Genomic DNA, 21,063 nt, shown 5'->3' with positions numbered 1-21,063 from the left:
TGTATCAGTGGATCATCTGAATGATGGGTAGACGTGTAAATGGGAAATGGACTTACTGTATGGAGCATAGTGTACAGTGGGCCAGGCAGGGATATGAATCTTACGATGAAGATGCAGATAGCTTCTTGGGAGTGTGGATTAAAGTTAATGAAATGAAGGACCACTTATAAGATCGAGGGCTTGGACAGAGGCTAGTGATGTAAAGTAGGAAAGAATCAGCTCTGAAAAGACTGGAGTAACTGATGACACCGCACATATAATTTGTCTACTTGCATAGCACTATAGGTACTCATTCTTTCAGGTGGCACAGCAACATTGGAAACCCAGATCTGCACCCACGCGCCTATAGAGACACTTGTTTCTAATGTCTGTAGTGTCTCCAACTTATACCTGTGCTTGAAATACAGGCAGGTGACCTCTAAATGCTCAGATTGAAATGCAAATGAACACAGCAGCTGCAGGAAGAAGAGGCTCCTTCAGGGAGCTTCAGAAACCCAACAGGGATTGTACACTTCTGTGTGCAGAACACCAGATTTTACATTTAAATGACAAATACCATGAACAGCCTGTTGGCAGCCCTCAGATGGATATGTTATTTCAGATAGCATATCTCTTTCATTCACATTACAGTATTTTGAGGAACTTCCATATGGTGTGTAAATGGAGAAAGAATCCCTGAGGGATAATGAAGGCTAGTGGTTAAATATTATTTGAAAGAATGTGTGGCAAAAACCATGGTATTACCATCATTTTTACTATGCCAGAAACAAACTCCTAGAGCAGACCTCTCCCACGCAACCTTTTCTATCACCATTTTCACTGTTCTCTTCCATAATTTCATCTTAACTCTGTCATGTTGTTTTCTGAAGATAAGGGTTTTCCATCTTCATTTGATTATCTGTCCCTATAATACTTTAGAATACAGTCTAATGATCAAATTTGGTGTGAATACAGATTTTCGAATGAAAAGTTGAGTAATTCTTTTTCAAAGATACCTTATTTTTAAAACAAAAATAGCACTTTTGATTGATTGGTGAGAATTTGAGACAATACATACAGAGGTCATGTCTTCAAAAAAGATCCTACATAACTGCAAGCATGCTATTATTATTATACATATAAAAAGATTTAGATATAAAAATACTAGATTAGTGTCAGATATTATACTCTCCACTTTGGAAAATTTGAGAATTACTATATTTCATTAACAAAACATTCTGACAATAAGTGATACAAAGAAAAAAGGAAGAAAAAAAGATAGGTTCCACTGAGAATTTTACTTCTAACTAAAAATAACAAGCATGCTAAATGAGGACTCCTCATCTTTTATACTAATCACTATACCTGAAATAAAGTAGAAAAATTACACAAAAGAATTACATTGCCATACACAAACCTGCAAAAAGTTCACCACAAAATTCAGAATTCACAAATTATATTAATGGGAGATTATCATTTCTGATACAAGAAATCTGATAACTCTGAAAAGTAGAATTAAAAATGATGATAGGCATTAGATAATTTTTCTTAAAAAGGATATGACGGTGCCTCTTCTGAGTGTTGTAACTTCTTTATTACACATATTACTTTAAATCAGCACAGTGTCACTTTCCAATATGACAAAATTTTCCATAAATCATTTTATTCTGAAGTACTTGAAAGACAGTCCTTAAAGGAGAAGAGATGGGCGCTCAGAGCATCCCACGCATGCCAGATACTAAGTGTTTTACATTCATTCTTGCATTGAATTCTCACAGCAAACATATGAGCTAATCATAATTTCCTTCCATTGTTTAGATGAGAAAGTTTGGGCTAAGAAAGCCAGAACAAAATGCTCAGTTGCATGAAGCTAAAATGTACTAAAGTGATATTTCAAAACCCAGTTTAGTCTGACTCTATAGACTGACCTTTCTAGAGTATACTAGTATTTCCCCCAAGTTTTTATGAACATAATAATTTGAATGCCATTTTTCTTCACTGAGAATGGGACTAGTCATTGCTACTAACTTTGAGAGCAGCACTTGAGAAGCAAATGAGAGATTATATGCAAAATATTTTCACCAATGGAAATAGGTAATATTTATTGAGAAATTACTGCTATCCTCACAACCATAGAAAAACTGAAAAGATACTATCATTAGCCTAATTTTATATGTATGTATGTACATAGTATATCCTTATTTGTTTGTTTATTTGCTTGTTTAGTGGTACTGGATATTGTACCCAGAAGCATTCTACCTCCAAACTACACCCTCAGCCCAATTTTATTTTTTAATTTTGAAACTGTGTCTTGCTAAGTTGCTGAGTGCCTTGTTAAGTTACTGAAACTGGTCTCAAGTCTACAATCCTCCTGCCTCAGCATCCCAAGTACTGGGATTATAGGCATTTACCACCATACTTGGTTCATTAGCCTAATATTTTATATAAGAAAACCAAGGTTCATATATGTGGAACAACTTTCCTAAGAACAGATTGAAAAATGCATCAAACCATAAAGCATTGCTGACATCTGGAAGGAAAACCTTTAGAAGCACACCAGGACTGTATTGACACAAAAGTCATGGTGGAAGATAATGTAAGAAATGATTCTCTGGACACACTAACTCCTATGTTTTTGACCCATGCAGGTAACTCTACTATGCATGCCATCCGTGCACCAAACCATACAACCCTGCATCCTTCCCAATAGAATGGCATGGATTATAGAAGGTAAGATCCAATAACATGGAGAAAACTGAAGTGAATCTCTTTGAGGCTAGTCAGGGAGAGACTGATTTTTTTCTGGAGTTCTAAATTGGGTTTAGTGACAGGCATTATTTCAGACTAATGTTTTGCATTTGCAGCAGGCAGCACACCATATCAAAACGTGATTTTCGAGGCTCAGATGGATTCAGGTTATAGCTCTGATTTGTCAGGTATATGCCCTTGCTTGGACAAGCCAATAAACCTGCTTGAGTCTGTGTTTGCTCATCTGTAAATAACAACAACAAAAATATCTCAGAATGAAAAGAGGATGAATGAATGAGCTAGAGGAACCCTATAAACATTTGATAATTATAATAGGTAAAACTTAACTTATAACCTATGGATTTGAAAATAGATAATAACGGCCTGCCAAAGGAATCTTACCTGGCTCCCTCTGCCCTAACATCTATCTGTTCATGGTGAAGAAATTCAGAACTGAGCCATTACTGTCCTCAAAAGAACGCCTGTGTATTAGGCCTGCCTGTTTATTGGGGAAGTCAAAGTGGACACCTGATCTTAAGTATGTTAACTCTGAAACTTCTCTAGTTGTTTCTATCTTGAGTCTGAAATGCTTCCCTCAAGTGCCCAGTATGAATGAATTAATTAATTTGTTAATTTATTTTTTATTTTTTATTATTTATTTGTGTGTGGTACTGGGGATTTAATCTAGTGGCATTTGAACTCTGAGCTATACCCCCAGCCTTTTTTTGTGGGGGTGGTACTAGGGGTGGAACCCAGGGGCTTTCTACCTCTGGGCTACACTCCTGGACCTATTTTCTATTTTCTTTGGAAACAGGGTCTCACTAAGTTGCTGAGAGCCTCACTAAGTAGCTGAGGCTGGCCTCGAACCTATGTGATCCTCCTGTCTCAGCCTCCCAAGAGCAGGGATTACAAGTGTATGCCACCACGCCTGGTTACACCCCCCAGCCTTTTTTATTTACTTATTTATTTTTGACACAGGGTCTAACTAGGTTGCTGAGAGTTTGGCTAGATTGCTGTGGTTGTCCTTGAACCTGAAATCCTCCTGTCTCATTCTTCCAAGAATTGGGCTTAGAGACATGTGCCACTATGTCTCTGGCTAGAATTAATTCATTAAAAATAAAAGTCCGAGTGGAAAGCCATGTGTTTAAAGAAAATAAATGACTCACAGACATTTCAACTGTATTTAGTCCCATATACAAAAGGAACATTTTCTAATGTATCATTTTAGAAAAAGGAGCCTGGTGTAGCAGTGCATGCCTATAATCCCAGTACTTGAGAGGCTGAGATAGGAGGATAGCAGGTTTAAGACAAACCTCAGTAAATTAGCAAGACCCTGTTTTCAAAAAGTAAAAAAATAAAAAAGCTGGGGGTATAGTTCAGAGATAGAATACCACTAGGTATAATTCCCATACTATACTCTCCCAAAAAATAAGAAAGAGAGAGAATAAGAAATAAGAAGTAAAAAAAAATACAATCAACCATTTAACTACCCTATCTGCCTCACCATTATGAATATGTGCTTATTTCATTATAACCTGGACTTTACCCCTTTGATTTCTGGGACTAGTAGTTCAGCACAAGATTTAGACAGAGGGGTGGACCCCGGCCTCCTGACACCTTGTCTTTTAAACAAAATGTGACATACATTAATTTATTCATTCTAAAAGTATTTGTTGAATGTCAGCTCTATGTCAGATCAGTTCTAGTCAATAGAATATTCAGTAAACTTATATTAAGTATACAGTGTATCCTAAAATCAATAAAATTACCTAAAAGAGGCAGAGAGGTCAAATCTCTCTAAGATGTGGCTTATTTGGAGTCATGCAACTTGAACTTTGTGATTCCTTTGCCAATTATTTGCTCTATAATTTTGAGCAAGTCATATATACACTCAATGCATTATTTCTTCTATTTTAGTAAAATAATACTAATAGTGACTATCTTGTAAGATTGATGAGAGCATAAAATATAATAATATAGAAAAAGTATAAATATAGAGTCTAGCAAGTGATTGCTTATAAAGTTTTAATTATGATAATGATAGTGGTAATGTGACCACTCATAGTCTACCAAGCTATTAAATTAAGCTTCAGTAATCTTAATAATTTGGTTGCATATAATACAAATCCCTGCCCTAATTTTGATGAACTCTTCATTTTGCTGAAATTATGAAAGGCTGTGCAATTTTTCCATTAGGGAAGTTGAAGTAGCCTTATCCTCCTTTGTTCTCGAATTCCTGACTGCCAGGCAATGGAAATGTAAACCAGGCCCAGTAAGTTGGAAGCTCCCTCCCAGGAATCTGGAGGTGAAGTAAAACACATGCATGACCAGTATTTATTTGTAATGAAGATTGTGATGGGATCCAAATGCAGTTAAACTCTGGCCAAACTACTAAAAAGTGACCTTACTATTCTTTGTAAGCCTAGGGAGCTGGTCCAGATTTTCATACTTGGTTCTCTAGCTACCAGTACATCCTGGGAGGCCCCGCTAGTCTTTTAAATAGTAACTTTTATTTATATTTATTTAGTTTACTTAATGTGATCAACTTAAAATTGCATTCCAATTATTGCTATCAAAACCCATGACATGAATCCAATTGTTGTTTGGAAAAGCAACCTGTTATCAGCTGGATAACTATTTGATAATTATATAAGTTCTAGCCCAACTATTAATTTTATAATAATTAGTGTCTTGGCTCTATTCAGTGTTCCATGGGTTTGTATGCATGGCCCTAGTCCAAGAGAGGCAAATTATTTAATTTTATATCAAAGCAAAACCATGGACCGAAAGATTTCCTGTGCCAAGCTATTTGAGAAAGAAAATACAGATGTCAAATTCAATTAACTACCCCTGCTTTTCTTCATCTAGGATAGCAGATGCCTTGCACCTTGGAAGCTGATTTCACAGGGGAGAACACCCTCCAATTACCTGAGACTATTTGAATTCAGTAATTCAGTTTAGAAAAAGAATCTCCAGATAAATTTTCTTTTCTCTCCTGTGTGTGCTGAATGAACTTAATTAAATATTGCCCGAGAGCATAAAAGCAAACCCTTGTTCGTGTCTACTTCTCTGACTCCTCCAAGGGAACCAAGAGACATAAGGAAGAATGGCAACAGGGAAACTGGAATAAGAAACTGAAAATGTCAGGCATCCAGGGAGCCCTTACTGTAGAAAACTTGCCATGTGCTTCTCAGACAATTAATTAAAGCATCAGTTACCCCCCTCCCCCCAAAAAATCTCTCCACATGATGTCCAATAACAGCTAGCTTTCCAGGATTTTAAAATATACCCCTTTCAAAGTGACTTATTATATATCATACTTTTCCATTTTTCTCTGTGCTAGAAATAGATGTGGGGTTTGAATGGAACTAAAAGGTATTATTGCCAGGGTAGTTAGAAATATAGAATCCTATAAACCTATAATCACGCCTCATCATGAGGTTCAAATGTAAGATACAATTTTATCAAACAATCATTATATCACAAATATAAAATTATAATGATTTAATATTCAAGACACTCCAGTGATTCTGGAACAAAGAAAATGGAAATTCAAAATCAAAGGACCTAGTTTTCTAGGTCTAGATTCAAATCCCACATCAACAAAATTTGGTAGTTTTATCAGGGTCAGATTAAGGAGTTGGAGTTCCAAAGATCAAGAGAGAGCCAGGATTCCTAATTTGTAGGTAAGTTGGTTTATTATTCTGCACTCACTTAGAAAAAAGGGAATAAAATGATCAGACCTGGTCATTTTATCCACCTTACTTTAACTGAGTTCTATAGAAAAAAAAATGCATGGGAAGAGAGAATAGGCCAGATCTGTACTCCTGGTGTTTGAATACACAATGACTCTGCACTCTGTGAAAGGTGGCCCATTCACTATCCTGGAATCTATCCACATTATTACCTGCCTTTGGAACAAATGTATTGAGTAGATCCCTTTCTCTAGGTCCCATAATTTGATGTTAATGTTGAAATTATCATTATCACCATCGTCATCGTCATCGTCGTCGTCGTCGTCGTCATCATCATCATCATCATCATCATCATCATCAGTGGTATTGGGAATGGAACCCAGGGGCATTCTACCTGTAAGCTCTACCCTCAGCACTATTTTATTCTTTTGAATCAGGGTCTTGCTAAGTTGTGGAGGGTCTCATTAAGTTGCTGAGGCTGGTTGTAATTCTGTGATCCTCCTGTCTCAGCCTCCCAAGCACTGGCATCACAAGTGTGCGCCACCATATCTGGCTTAATTTTAAAATTATTAAGCGTTCCCCTTGTGCCAACATTATAGAATTGTGGACATGAACTGATCATGCACTTTATTGTCAGGGAAGGACTCTATAATCCAGAAGGAATGTAGAATTGGTGTCATGAATGACAATAAAAACAAAAATCAAATAAACCGAAACTTTCCAGAAAAAAAAAATAACTTCTAGCTTAGGGCAGAGAAGTCTATAATAACTCCTCCAGTGACAGGCAATAGGCAGGATTAAAGCTTCAAGAGCTGTCCCCCCCAAAGAGCAGGTGTTAAATAGCTGGCTCATTTTCAACCAGGTGGCCTCATACTAAACTTTCACACACATTTTTCTTGGCTACTGTTTTCACTAAATTGAGAAAAATTTTATAGGTTAGACCAGCTGTAGAGATCTATAATGATTTGCCCAAGTGTACATAGTCAGAAAAAGGCAGAGAAGTAAAAGTGCTAAACAAAGCTTTTAACATGCCATGGATGTCCTAGAAAAAATAAGGTGTGCTAGACCGTGGAGAGTATAACATTCTTGAATATGGTTTTTATATTTATCTGAGCTGTAATATATTCCAATTAAAGCAGAATATGCAAAGTATAAAATCTTTGTGGCAATGAGAGTTTGAATATAGTATATAAATGCATGAGACTCTTTTTTTCCACTGTGACTAACAGATTTGTAACTTCAATTTGTGTGAGCTCCATTTCTCTCATCAGTGTAATTTTTAATTGAATTCTTTCATAAAATTACTTCTTCATTTTTAGGACATTTTGAGTTTTGTAGCTTGATAAATTGCTAGGGAAAAATATAATACTAAAGAAATATTCCTAATGATGATATAATTTATTTTCTTTCACTAAATGCCAGGTACTATATGGTATAAACTGAATTTTTTCTCCACCAAATTTATATAGTAAAACCTTCATCTCAAATTTGATGGGATTAGGGGATAAGGACTTTAGAAGATAGTTAGGTTTAGGTAAGATTATTGCTCTTAGAAGAAGAGACACCAGGGTCTCTCTCTCTATTTAGGGTCTCTGTTTCTCTCTCCTACCTTCTCTTTTTTCTTTCTTTTTTCTGTCTGATAATTGAGAACACCATTTGAGAAGGAAGCAGCTACAAGCCAGGAGATGGAAATGAACCCTTGCCAGGACTCTGCTTTGCAGATACTCATAGACTTCCAGCCTTCAGAACTGTGAGAAAATAAATTTCTATTGTTTAAAGCATCCAGTCTATGGTATTTTGCTATGGGATCTTAAGCAGACTGAGGTTGTATGTTAAGTGCTTTGTTGGTCTTATCCCAGGTTCTCACAAGGTCTCTATCAGGTAGGCATTTAATATTATTTCAAATTCACTACTAAAGAATGCGGCGGAAGCAAGTTGAAGCAATTTGTCCAGTGTCACAGAACTATTGAGTTGCAGGGCCAGGAAATAAATCTAACCTGTCAAATGCTAACTCCTGTCCCAGACCACTTTCCTATGATGTCTTCAGCGTGTATAACTTTTTATTTCTATAAGCCCACCACTCCACGGTTCAGTTAATTTGTCACACGTGTCACAATTATTAATATGAGTTTACCTGGAAATTCTCAGTGGAATTTTTCAGGTCTGAGGACACTGCTCTTCCTGCAGTTACTCTGACAGATGTGCATTAGCGACAGTTCTCATGACCCTCTAGCTTTGAGTTCTTCGTACTTCTGTCCAGTCTTCTACTTCCTGTCAGTCATTGTGCACCAGGGATTTTTCATTACTGCTGCCTTTCACCAGGATGCCTGTCTCACCTCTCCTCCAACTATGTAACTTCAAACTTGAGATATTGCAAACAGAACTTAACTTCCTTATGAGTAATTACCCCAACTAGCCCATCTCCCTATTTTCACTGATTCATTAGTAAAATTTCTTGTTACCTACAGTTAAAACCATAAAATCCCCCTTATCTGCTTCTTTTTCTTCAAACCCACAAAATCTCCAACTTTATTCTTCTGTTTTGCTTTATTTATTTATTTATTTATTTATTTATTTATTTATTTATTTATTCTGATACTGGGGATGGAACCCAGGGGTATTTGACCTCCAAGGTACACCACCCTCAGCCCTATTTTTTATTCTTAACTTTGAAACAGGGTCTCACTGAGTTGCAAAGGACCTCACTAAGTAGCTGAGGCTGTCTGCAAAACATGATCTTCCTGTCTCTGCCTCCTAAATGCTAGGATTTTAAATGTGCACCACCACGCCCGGCTTCTTCTGTTTTAAACAGATACTGCTGTGACTCTTTCAAAATCTGAGTAACTTAAATAAAAATATTTTTGTTTTTTCACATCTACACTGGCATTACAAGTGTGCGTCTGGCTTAATTTTAAAATTATTAAGCTCTAACATTGTGCCAACATTATAGAATTGTGGGCATGAACTCACCATGCACTTTATTGTCAGGGAAGGACTCTATAATCCAAAGGAAGGTTAAATTGGTGTCATTAAGAACAATAAAAGCAAGAAAAGTTTGGGAAGCTGAGACAGGAGGATCACAGGATCAGAGCCAACCTCAGCGACTTAGTGAGACCCTGATTCAAAATAAAAGAATAAAATAGTGCTGGAGGTACTGCTTAGAGGTAGAATGCCCCTGAGTTCTAATCCTAACACACAAATAATAATAATAATAATAATAATAACTTCAAACTATGGCCCCTATTTTTGTGATACTGGGGATTGAACCCAGGGGCATTCTACCACATCAAATACTAATCTCATCCTGAACCAACAAACTCTCATACTGTCAAATTAATCTCTTAAAATGCTTTTTATATCATTTTATTCCTTAATTACTATGTAAAAAATCCTTAAATCCTGGTCTAGCATGCAATAGCCTTAAACAATTCTTTCTCTACTTTCATCACATTACTACATATGACTTTTGTGCTCTGGTTGAAACTTTTTTTTTTTTTTTTGTGGGTCTGGGGATGGAACCCAGGGGCATTCGACCTCCGAGCTACACCCCCTGTCCTTTTTTTTTATTCTGGGTCCCACTGAGTTGCAGAAGGCTTCACTAAGTAGCTGAGGCTGTCCGCGAACCATGATCCTCCAGGTCTCAGCCTCCCGAATGCTGGTATTGCAAGAGTGCGCCACCACGCCCGGCTTTAATTTGACTAATTTTCTAAGCTTGGAATACTCTATTACAAATATTCTCTCTAACTTTCCAACAAAAATCAGCACTCCATACAACTGCCAACTCTGTCTTTAACTCCTGATCTTACAAGACATGAGCAGTCTCTGACTTCTCCAAGGTCTAGAGCCCTAGTGTTGCATTTTAGCTATTTTCTACTTATCATGTATAAACTTTCATTAAAGGATTCCCATGTATTACAAAATATTTGAAGGAAGAGCTTAACCACTAACCTTTGCACCCTCTTTTGCTTAATGAGTGTTTAAAAAAGTGATGCTTTGATAAAGGGGATATAATAAAAATTTATTTTTTTGTTGTGCTGGGAGTGAACCCAGGAATATCCTACCTCCAGCCTAAATCCCAGCCCTATTTTATTTTTTATTTCAAAACAGGCTCTTTAAATTGATGCAAGCCTCACTGAGTTGCTGAGCCTGGCTTTGAACTTGTGATCTCCCTGTCTCATTTTTCCAAGTACCGGGATTACAGGCATGTGCCACCATGGCCTGCATAATAGAAATTTTTAAAATCTACTTAATTTTTATCAATACTTTATTATTGAAGTCACATGCCATTAGGTCATATTTAGTATCTTTTCAATAATCATGACTCTTCAAGAATCATTATCTTTTCAATAATCATTTACTGATAACCTTGAGCTTATCTATCTATCTATCTATCTATCTATCTATCTATCTATATATATATATTTTTTGGTGGTACTTGGGGTTTCTGGAAGCCCTTCTACCTCCGGGCTACACTCCCAGACCTATTTTATATTTTTATTTGGAAACAGGGTCTCTTAAGCCTGCACGATCCTCCTGTCTCTGCCTCCCAAGCGCGGGGATTACAAGCGTGCGCCACCACGCCCGGCATCAGTAAGATATCTTAAAGCAACAGCTAGAATATCCTGAATGTATTCAAAAGAAATAGAATTGAGAGGGTCAGTGGAAATCACCATGGTAACAGATGGAGCATCTAATTCTTGTAGTCACTTCGGTGAAGACTGGCATTTATGCATTATGACAAAAGCCTGAGAATTGTTGCCCATCAGGAACAGTAAGAAAGTATTGCCAATCAGCGTAATTAACAGTAGCTGCTATGGCAACCCTCAAATATCCAGTAGCTTAACACAAGTTTATTCTTTGCTCACATGACAGTCTGAAGTAGATTGTGAAGCTCTCCTGAGTCTTCCAAGTGACTTAGGGAACCATGCACTTTCTATTACATAACTTGCCATCTGGAATCCTTGCTTCATGTCACATGGATGTAGGAGGTAGAGTGAGCCATGGGTCTTCCATAAATTAAGTAGCAGGCCTATTAATGGCATGCAGCACTTTTGCCCACTCTCTGTAGGCCAATGCCAGTCGTTATTGCAAGGTAAATGTATGAGTTAGCTTTTTCATCAATGTGAACAAAATACTTGCCTAGTACAGTTTAGAAGAGGAAAGTTTGGCTTTTGTTTGTTTGTTTGTTTGTTTGTTTGTTTTAGCTTGCAGCTCTGGAGGTTCAGTCCGTAGTTGGCTGGCTCCAAGGCTGAATCCGCATTGACAAGTCATGTCAGAGGGATACCACTCTCAGCTGACAGTGGCCAAAAGCAGGGAGAATCCCAGAGGAGGGGACCACACCCTGGTAAACTTCCTTTTCCAGCTTGTACTGCTTTCTCCTGTTCACAGACTTCCATGACTCTTACTAATGAAATTACACATTTCAGCCACACCTTACAACCTGACAAATTCCGTGATAGAGTTACAGCCAGTGTGATCCCCAAACAATAACAAAGGCAAACCAAAACAAAACAAAATGCCAGTTTGGGCCCTTCTTTTACCCTTATTTTCTAATGGTTCCTTTCACTGAAATAAAATCCAAATTCAAAGTGTTGGCCAACGAGGTGCTGCACAATCTCACCTCCGGCTATCTCTCAGTCACCATCTCTTGTTAGTTTCTCCCAAAATTATTCTGTTCCCCACACTGGCTTCCCAACTTTGAGAAATATATAATAACTATCGTAGCTACTTAGACTTTATACCTATTTTTAAATTTATTTCCTATCTTTTATTTCCTATTTTATTATTCTGTCTTATTTATGATAGGACTTTCTTTTCCTACTTCTGGGATCATCTTCCTCCACATCTATCTGTGCCATTTCTTCTTTTCTTTATAAACTTCATGCAAAGCCACTTTCTCAGTAAGGTCATCACTGACTACCTACTTAAATTGTATTTTTTTCAACACCCTTTGTGTGTGTGCATGTGGTATAGAAGATTGAACTCAGGGTGGGGGGATTCTAAGTCTGAGTTACACTCCCAGCTCTAGTTTATTTTTTTTTATTAAAAAAAGGCCTTGCCAGGTTGCTGAGACTGGAGTCAAATCTGCTATTCTCCTGTCTCAGTCTCCTGTGTACTGAGATTACAGGTGTGTGCCACTACTCTCAGTTTCTTTTAACATTCTAAATCACATTTCTTGTTGGATATTTTTTCCTAATAATGATCATTATCTAATATGTTTTACTCATTTATTTTGTTTTATCTATTTTTCCCTAATGATACTGTATTTTCTGTAAAAGTAAGAGTTTTTGCCAATTTTGTTTAGTGCTAAACCTCCAGAAACTAGAAAAAAAAAATGGGTGGTAAGTCATAGCCATTCAATGTTTATTTGCTGCAGTGATAAATCTTTTCTAATTTTAATAGGGTCGTTTTTGCTCCTATAGAGACTGTAGATATCCTAAAGCCATGTATGAGATCATATATTTCCTCTGGATCCACTGATGCATTGACCAGTATTTCAAGGACTTAAAGATTTATCAGTGCAAAGTATCTTGTACTAGTCATGCTCTTCCGTGTCATTTTCTTAATGATCCTATCTTTGGTAGATGGCTCTCTTGACACTTCAGTGCCATATCACAGCAGTGGAGGAGAGCAACAGCTTCTTTATTTAGTAGACATCTGGCCTTGGTGCCATTTCTCTACAAGTTTTTAAAAGTTGTGACACTGGTAATTACTGAAATGTCAAAATACTAGGATAACCATGAGGACTATGGCAACCACCATCCCACAGAGTTGCTATGGCAATATGGGTAAACTCATGTTTAGCATCTGGCACCAGTCAGAAAATTAAAATTAAAAATAACTTTCTATATTGGCTCAGGGAATGGCACCTGTTATAAAACAGGTATGTTGTGCTGAAATTAACAAAAAGTCTAAGGTCGTAGAGAGGCAGAAGAAACCTCTGAGCTTTTCTAGTGTCGTGTTCTAATAATATGCTGCTAATCATCATGTCTAGTCTAAAGATTTGTGGAAAGTATATTTACTAATAGCAAATTACCTCTGTTTATTAGAGTTTGACATATAAACATTATACATACTTTATGAAGTACTATATATTTTTCTATACATGTAAGGATCGTTTCTATGGATGTACATATTGTATAATGTTCATATTAAGGGTAAGCATATATATCATCTAAAGCATTTATCAACTGTATTGCATTTCTTTTTTTTTTTTGGTGGTACTGGGGGTAGAACCTAAGAGCTTTCTACCTCCAGGCTATACTCCCAGACCTATTTTCTCTTTTATTTGGAAACAGGGCCTCACAAAGTTGCTGAGAGCCTCACTAAGTAGCTGAGGCTGGGTTCGAACCTGTGCGATCCTCCTGTCTCAGCCTCCCCAGTGTAGGGATTACAAGAGTGCACGCCACCATGCCCGGCTCTCTGTTGCACAATTTCTGTTTCACAATGACTTAGATTCAAACATTATCTAACACACCATCTCTTGAGGTAATTTTGTAAGTGTAAGTTTTAATATAGGATTTCTGGAGATCCTTTGATGAGATTTCACATATATTTATACTATTTTATCCTCATATGATTCTAAAATGTAAGTTTTATGTGAATGGTGCAAATGCAGAGGACTAGGCCAAGTCGCTGGCCCTATACTGCAGAGGGAGCAAATGATGGGGCTGATTTAACACACTGGCTGCAAAGCTGAGCCATCTGGGGGACCAGCAGAGAATGCCACGCCAGGCAGCTCAATAGGATGAGCACAGGGATTAAAGCAAGAGGAGAAAATCCTTCCATAAAATAAATTTCTATTTGGTTGTGGGAATCAAAATCACAAGAGATAGGAGAGATGATTTGATTTAGGTTTTTTCTAGAGTTCTTTGAAGCCTAAAGAATGAGTCTGGCAATTATTGTATAATTTTTTATGTTTATGTTAGCCATTTAAATGTGCATAAGAGAAAATTATATATATATATATATAATATGGATACACATTTTCCTTAAAGTAAAAATAAACAGCTTTATTAAAGTAAAATTGATATACAATAAACTGAAGTTTTTCAAAATAACGTATTGATAACTTACTCTAAGACTTTTCTCTTGCCCTTTGTAATCTTTCACTTCCCAACTTTCATCCCCAAGAAACAACTGATCTGACTTTTTTTCATTGTCAATTAATTTGCATTTTCTAAAGTTTCAAAGCAATTAAATTATACAGTATGTATTCTTTCTTTTCCTGGTGTCTTGGAGTTGCATAATTGTTTTGATTTTTACCATGTGGTTGGGTATATTAATAGGTCATTCCTTTTTGCTGATGACTAACAGTTCACAGTTTATGTATTTTTTCACCTGTTGATGGACATTTAAATTGTTTTGAATTTGAAGCTATTACAAATAACATTACTATGAATATTCTTGCCTAAATAACTAGGAGTGTAATAGCTGCACCATATGGTAGGCTTTCCTTCTCACTCTTTTCATAAGGTCTTTTTTTTTTTTTGGTGGTACTGGGGGTGAAACCCAGAGGCTTTCTACCTCCAGTCTATACTCCCAGATCTTTTTTATATTTTATTTGGAAACAGGGTCTCACTAAGTTGTTGAAAGCCTTACTAAGTAGCTGAGGCTGGCTTCGAACCCGTGAGATCCTCCTGTCTCAGCCTCCCAAGCACGGGGATTACAAGCGTGCGCCACCACGCCCGGCTCATAGGGTCTTTTGAACAGCTAATATATTTGATGAAGTTCAATTGAACTATTTGTTCTACTGATTTTGCTCTTTTTGTCTAGTCTAAGAAACCATTTCTAACATAAGGCCCCAAAAGATTTTTCAAATATCTTCTTATAATGATTTATATAGTGATTTGGAGTTAATTTTTGTGTGTGTTGTATGGTATAGATTAAATTATTTTTCAGGATTGAGGTGTTATGGTTATGGAAATATTCCAGTACCATTTGTTTAAAAGCCAATCCTTTCTCTACTCAATTATTTGCACATTTTTGACAAAACCAATGTTTCAGATTGCTTTTCTTTAGTACCTATTTTTTTTCTACTGATCTGTTTGTCTATTTTTTATGGTTAAGAATTTTATTATCAAAATTATTACATATCTTGTGAAAGTTCAAATGTTACAGCAAGGTGTAAACACTCCACTTGAGAAAGAAGTGATCCTTTTTCCCTTCCAAGAGTCCCCCCTCCCCCCGCCCCCACCCCCCTAGAGGTCTGGTCTTGACAGCACCCTGCCCACACAGAGTGGCTGGGGTCTCTGCACGTGCCAGGCAGGGTGAGGGCCACCTGCCCGCTGGCCTCTCCCCGAGGCTGTTCACCAAGGGGAGAATGCAAACCCCAGCCCAAATGGAGAGACATTTACATTTGCTTTATATAATATACAAAGAAACCGGCATCCCAGGCAACATGATTTCCACTCCCAAAGCTCTCCCAGACTGATGGGTTTGTGGGGGAAACAACAGAAAAGTACTTTGCTGACATTTCAGCGAGAAAAGAAAAACAAAACAAAACAAAACAAACAAACAAACAAAAACTCCCCTCATTTGAGCAAACACCTGATTTCAATTTTGAAAAGTGAAATTTTGTAACAGTCACACACAAGGAGAGAAGACTTTGTCTATATTTATTTATTTATTTATTCATTTATTTATTTATTTTTCCAAGTGCAACAGCTTTATTACCCCAGTAGCCCGGCACCGGGCCGGCGAGGGGCTCTGCTGGCCCACGCTACTGCGCTGGGTCAGGCCCTGAGTGGGCATGGAGGCCCTGAGTGGGCTTGGAGGCGGGCGGCCCTGGAAGGCCTGGCCCGGCCTGTTCCTGGACAGGCTTCCGCTGGCTGTGGAGGGCAAGAGCGGGGAGCCCCGTCACCACGAGTTCTCGTTCCCATCCCGAGATGGCATAAATAAAAAAAATAAATAGTCTCACATCTTCTGCCCATCCCCTCCCATTACAAAAACACGAAGTCCTCGGTGCTTGGCCGCTTGGCCCTGAGCAGGCGCCCGGGGCGAGGGGGCCGGGGCGCGGGCTGCAGCGGCTGAGCGCGGAGGGCCTCCGCGTGGTGGTCCTGAGCATGGCCCTCGGCCAGGGTGAACATGGGGTACCGCTCCGTGGCTGAGGAGGAGCTGAGGACCCTGGTCAGCTCGGAGCAGAGCGTCTCAAACTCCTTCCTGTTGCCAGCATAGAAGCCCACGGTACAGCTGGGGTCCATCTGGGCGAAGGCCATCTTGCGGGGTGAGGTACAATGGAAAGACTCCAGGGGGAAATCAGCCTGGCTGACATCCAGGGTGGGCTGGCAGTAGTGGGGATCCAGGTAGAGCAGGAAGTCATCTTGGCAGCCAATGAAGTACAAGGAGTGCCGGGGCTTGCCGCCCATGATGCCTAAGCACAGTTCTGACCTCAGCAGCTCCTTGACGCAGGGCACCTACACGGGGTTGAGGGTCCCGCCGCCCAGTCTCACGGGCACCAGGATGACCACGGATTTCCACTCGGCCGCGGGGTCCTGCCGGGCCACCAAGCGGGTCACGTCTGCCTTGTACACTGTGCAGTCCTGAGACACGTACACCACCAGGCGGGCGACCTCAGGGCAGCTGTCCACGGCTTTCCTGAGGATGTGTGCCACCAGCGACGGCCCGTACCAGTCGCCGGCCTTCTTGCCCGAGCTCTGCCCAAGCTCCACCAGCCGGTGGAGGCCAAAGGGGGCGCGGGGGTGGTCGGCGAACCAGGACACGATCTGCCGGTGCCGGCACTCCTGCTCCAACTCCGGGGTGCCGGGAGCCCGGTGCGGGGCCGCCCAGCGGGCAGGCCCCCGGTACCGGCTGGGAGAGGCCGAGCCTGAGAGGTCAGGGGAGCCCAGGCCAGGGCCCTCCACCCACGTCCAGTCTCTTGGCAGGAAATGCAGCAGCAGGCCCTGAGCCAGCATCATCTGGCCGCTGCGTAACATGCATCCCCATCCGCAGGTCAGGCTGCACCCAGCCAGGGGCGGAAAATCCCTGCGGTAAGTGAGCCACAGCCGGGACACAAAAGTCCTGCTGGAAGCGCTGGATGTCACCCTCGCCCTCGAATCGGTAGCGGCAGCCGCAGAGGTGGATGCTGGAGACCTTGCTGAAGCTGGTCCGGCTTTTAACCGCCCAACCGTACTGGACGTTGTTCCAGGCGGTCAGGAACCTGGCCTTGAACTATCTTTATGCTGTTCTGATTCCTGTACCTTTAGATTAAATCTTGAAATTGGACAATTTTATCCCACTTAGTTTCTTCTTTTTTTAGAGCATTTTAAATTATTAATTTAATTATTAATTTAATTATTTAATCTAGACATTTTGCATTCCATATTGATTTTAATCAGATATCAATTTCTTTTTTTTTTTTTTGGTGGTACTGGGGTTCCTGGAAGCCCTTCTACTTCTGGGCTACACTCCCAGACCTATTTTTACATTTTTATTTGGAAACAGGGTCTCCTAAGCCAGCGTGCGCGGCTGGCTTCGAACCTGCGCGATCCTCCTGTCTCAGCCTCCCAAGTGCGGGGATTACAAGCGTGTGCCACCACGCCCGGCTCAGATATCAATTTCTATTGAGAAAAAGACTGCTGTACTCATTCCAACTGCACTAATTCTTCAAAAATTATTTCTAAGATTTTGATTGAAAATATTTGAATTTATAGATTAACTTTAAGAAATTGATATCTTTAAATTTATTCTTCCTACTGAAATACAATATATATATATACATATATATATATTCATTTATTTCAATTTTTAATTGTCTGAACTAAGGATTTTGTGTGTGTGTGTGTGTGTGTGTGTGTGTGTGTGTGTGTGTGTGTATGGTAGTGGAGATGGAACCCAGGGGCATTCTACCTCCAAGCTACACCCTCAGGCCTATTTTTTATTCTTTATTTTGAAACAAGGTCTCAGTGAGTTGCAAAGGGCCTCACTAAGCTACTGAGGTTGGCTTCAAACCTACCATCCTCCCAAATGCTGGAATTACAAGTGTGTGCCACCACGCCCGGTATTTTTGTTGTTGTTGTTTTGTTTCTTGTTTTAGTACTGGTAATCAGGGGCATTCTACCTCTGAGATTCGTCCTCAAGCCTATTTTATTTTATTTTTTTATTTGGAAACAGGGTCTCACTGAGTTGCAAAGGGCCTCACTAAGTAGTAGCTGAGGCTGGCTGGCTGCAAACCTCTATCCTTCTATCTCAGCCTCTCAAATGCTGGCATTACAAGCATGCAGCACCACAACCCGCTTCAATCCTAATTTTAATCTGATTTATTGAGGTATATTTGACAAATAAAAATTGCATCTGTTTAAGGAATGAAGTAATATTTTGACTCGCAGATACATTATTTCAAAAGTATTATAGTAAAGGTAACCAGCACACTATTACCTCATAAAGTATGGTGAGAACATTCCAGAGTAATATTAAGTATAAATAGAGTATTTTAATTATAGTACAATTTGTTCATTACACCGAATTGCACATTTGAACCTTTTGACAAACATCTCCCTACTTCCCCCAACTGCCAGCCCTTCACAAAAGTGGAGGTCAGCTATTATTTAGAATATGCATATAAGGGAAGTCAGGTGATATTTGCCTTCCTTTAGCTTTTTGCTTAATATAAAGTCCTGAAGGCTTATCTATGTTATCACCAATGGTAGCTTTTATCTTCTTAAATGCTGAATAAAATTTGATTGTGTTTGTAAATATATTTGTATATACATATATATGATGCATATATGTCAGGTTGTCTTTATTGATTCATTTTGTTGACAGACACTTAGTTGGTTTTTATATCCTTCTTTTTGTTAATAGTATCCCAGTGAATATCACAGTGCAAGTATCATTTTAAGATACTGATTTGATTTTACACATATATACCTAGAAATGGGCTTGTTGGATCATAAAATACTTCTATTTTTAATTTTTTTTAGGAAGGACCATAATTGTTTTCCATAATGGCTAGACCAATTTACATTCTCACCAGCATTCTCACAGGCCCCATTTTCTTTGTATCCTTGTCAATATTTATTTTTGTCTTTTTGATAATACCATTCCAAGAAGTGTGAGATGATACCAACAAGTGTGAGATGATATCTAATTTTGGCTCTCATTTGCATTTTCTAGATAGTGATAGTGTATGCCTAATATATAATTAGTATATAATTTGTGATATCATATACCTCTTGATCATATATCCTCTGCCACGAAATGTCTATTTATATCTTATCTTTTTTCCTTTCGTTTTGGTGGCACTGGCGTGGAACCCAGGGCTTTCTACCTCCAGGCTATACTCCCAGACCTATTTTATACTTTATTTGGAAACAGGGTCTCACTAAGTTGCTGAGAGCCTCAATAAGTAGTTGAGGCTGGCTTTGAACCTGTGCAATCCTCCTGTCTCAGCCTCCCAAGCATGGGGATTACAAGCATGTGCTACCACGCCTGGCTTATATCTTATCTTTTTTAGTAAGGTTATTTTCCTATGAAGTTGTTTGAGTTCCTTATATGTTTTAGATATTAGTCCTGTATCTAACTTATGGAGATATAGGTGCAAACATTGTCTTTCATTCCACAGACTGCCTGTCTAATCTGTTAATATGTATTTGCTGTGCAGTAGCTTTTAGTTTGATACAACTCCATTCATCGATTTTTGCTTTGTAGTTTGTGCTTTAGGCAGTCATATTCAACAAACTCTTCACCTAGACCATGTCAAGAAACATTTTCCTTATGTTTTCTCCTAGTATTCTTGTATTTCTAGTCTTATGTGTACACTTTTACTCTATTTTGACTTAATTTTTACATATAGGGTAAAGTAGCCCATTTTTATTATTTTGCATATGAACATAGAACATATAAAGTAACTCTTAATTTTCTAATTTCTAATTTATTACCATTATATAAAAGAATAATATATTTTATGGATTAATTTTCTCTTTTGAAAATTTGACAAACTCACTGATTTTTTTAATAGATGCCATTGCATTGAACTTTATAGACAGGTAATCATGTTATATATTACTAAATATATGCTCCTAGTTTGCTATGAATTTTATCAGAAATTATTGTATATTATAATTTTAAAAATTTTGTTGCATACTATGTGCAAATACCTGGGCCTGATCTTTAGCACTGAAAAATATTACCAATGTAATAAATTATTTTGATCAATTTTAATTTTTAAAGCCTTTTTTACTTTTTATTTTGATACTGGGGTCTCACTCAGTTGTATGTGTTTTGTTTTGTTTTGTTTTGCTTTGTTTTGTGGTGCAGGAGATAGAAACCAGGAGAGCTCTAACTTCAAGCTCCAATACCCAACCTTTTTTATGTTTTACTTAGGAACACAGTTAAAGAATTGCTGAGAGTCTCACTAAATTGCCAAGGCTGGCTCTGAACTTACAGTCTACCTGTCTCAGCCTCTCATGTCCTGAGATTACAAATATGCTTATTTTTTTAAATCTTATTTTTCAAGGTAGCTCTTAATTATTACTCTATTAACAAGCAATTTATAAGTTAATACATAATTTCTTTGTAATGGAATAAGTCAGTACAAAAGCTTTCTTTCTTTTTCTCTCTCTCCTTTTTTGGTACTATGAATTGATACTGTGAATTGAATTTTTTTGATACTGTGAATTGAATCCAGGGTCATTCTACCTCT

General features: G+C 38.3%; 2 protein-coding genes across 3 annotated transcripts in view; both read right to left on the bottom strand.

Annotated features, from left to right (window-relative positions):
• GRM5 (glutamate metabotropic receptor 5) overlaps window positions 1-21,063 on the bottom strand; it is a gene marked incomplete at both ends in the record, with an annotated part of 485,189 nt that overhangs the window by 108,357 nt on the left and 355,769 nt on the right. The gene's annotated exons all lie outside the window — the stretch shown is intronic.
• On the bottom strand, window positions 16,364-19,413 carry LOC308272165 (cysteine protease ATG4D-like; the record flags this gene model as incomplete). The annotated part of the gene is given in 4 exon segments (XM_080708940.1): window positions 16,364-16,837; window positions 16,841-17,437; window positions 17,439-17,591; window positions 19,393-19,413. Coding segments are annotated over 4 exon segments (1,245 nt in total).

Source organism: Muscardinus avellanarius (assembly GCF_963383645.1).
Source record: "Muscardinus avellanarius genome assembly, chromosome: 1".
In the NCBI taxonomy this organism is placed as follows: domain Eukaryota; kingdom Metazoa; phylum Chordata; class Mammalia; order Rodentia; family Gliridae; genus Muscardinus; species Muscardinus avellanarius.
The sequence above is the reverse complement of the archived record's forward strand: the minus strand, read 5'-3'. Positions and strand labels throughout refer to the sequence as shown.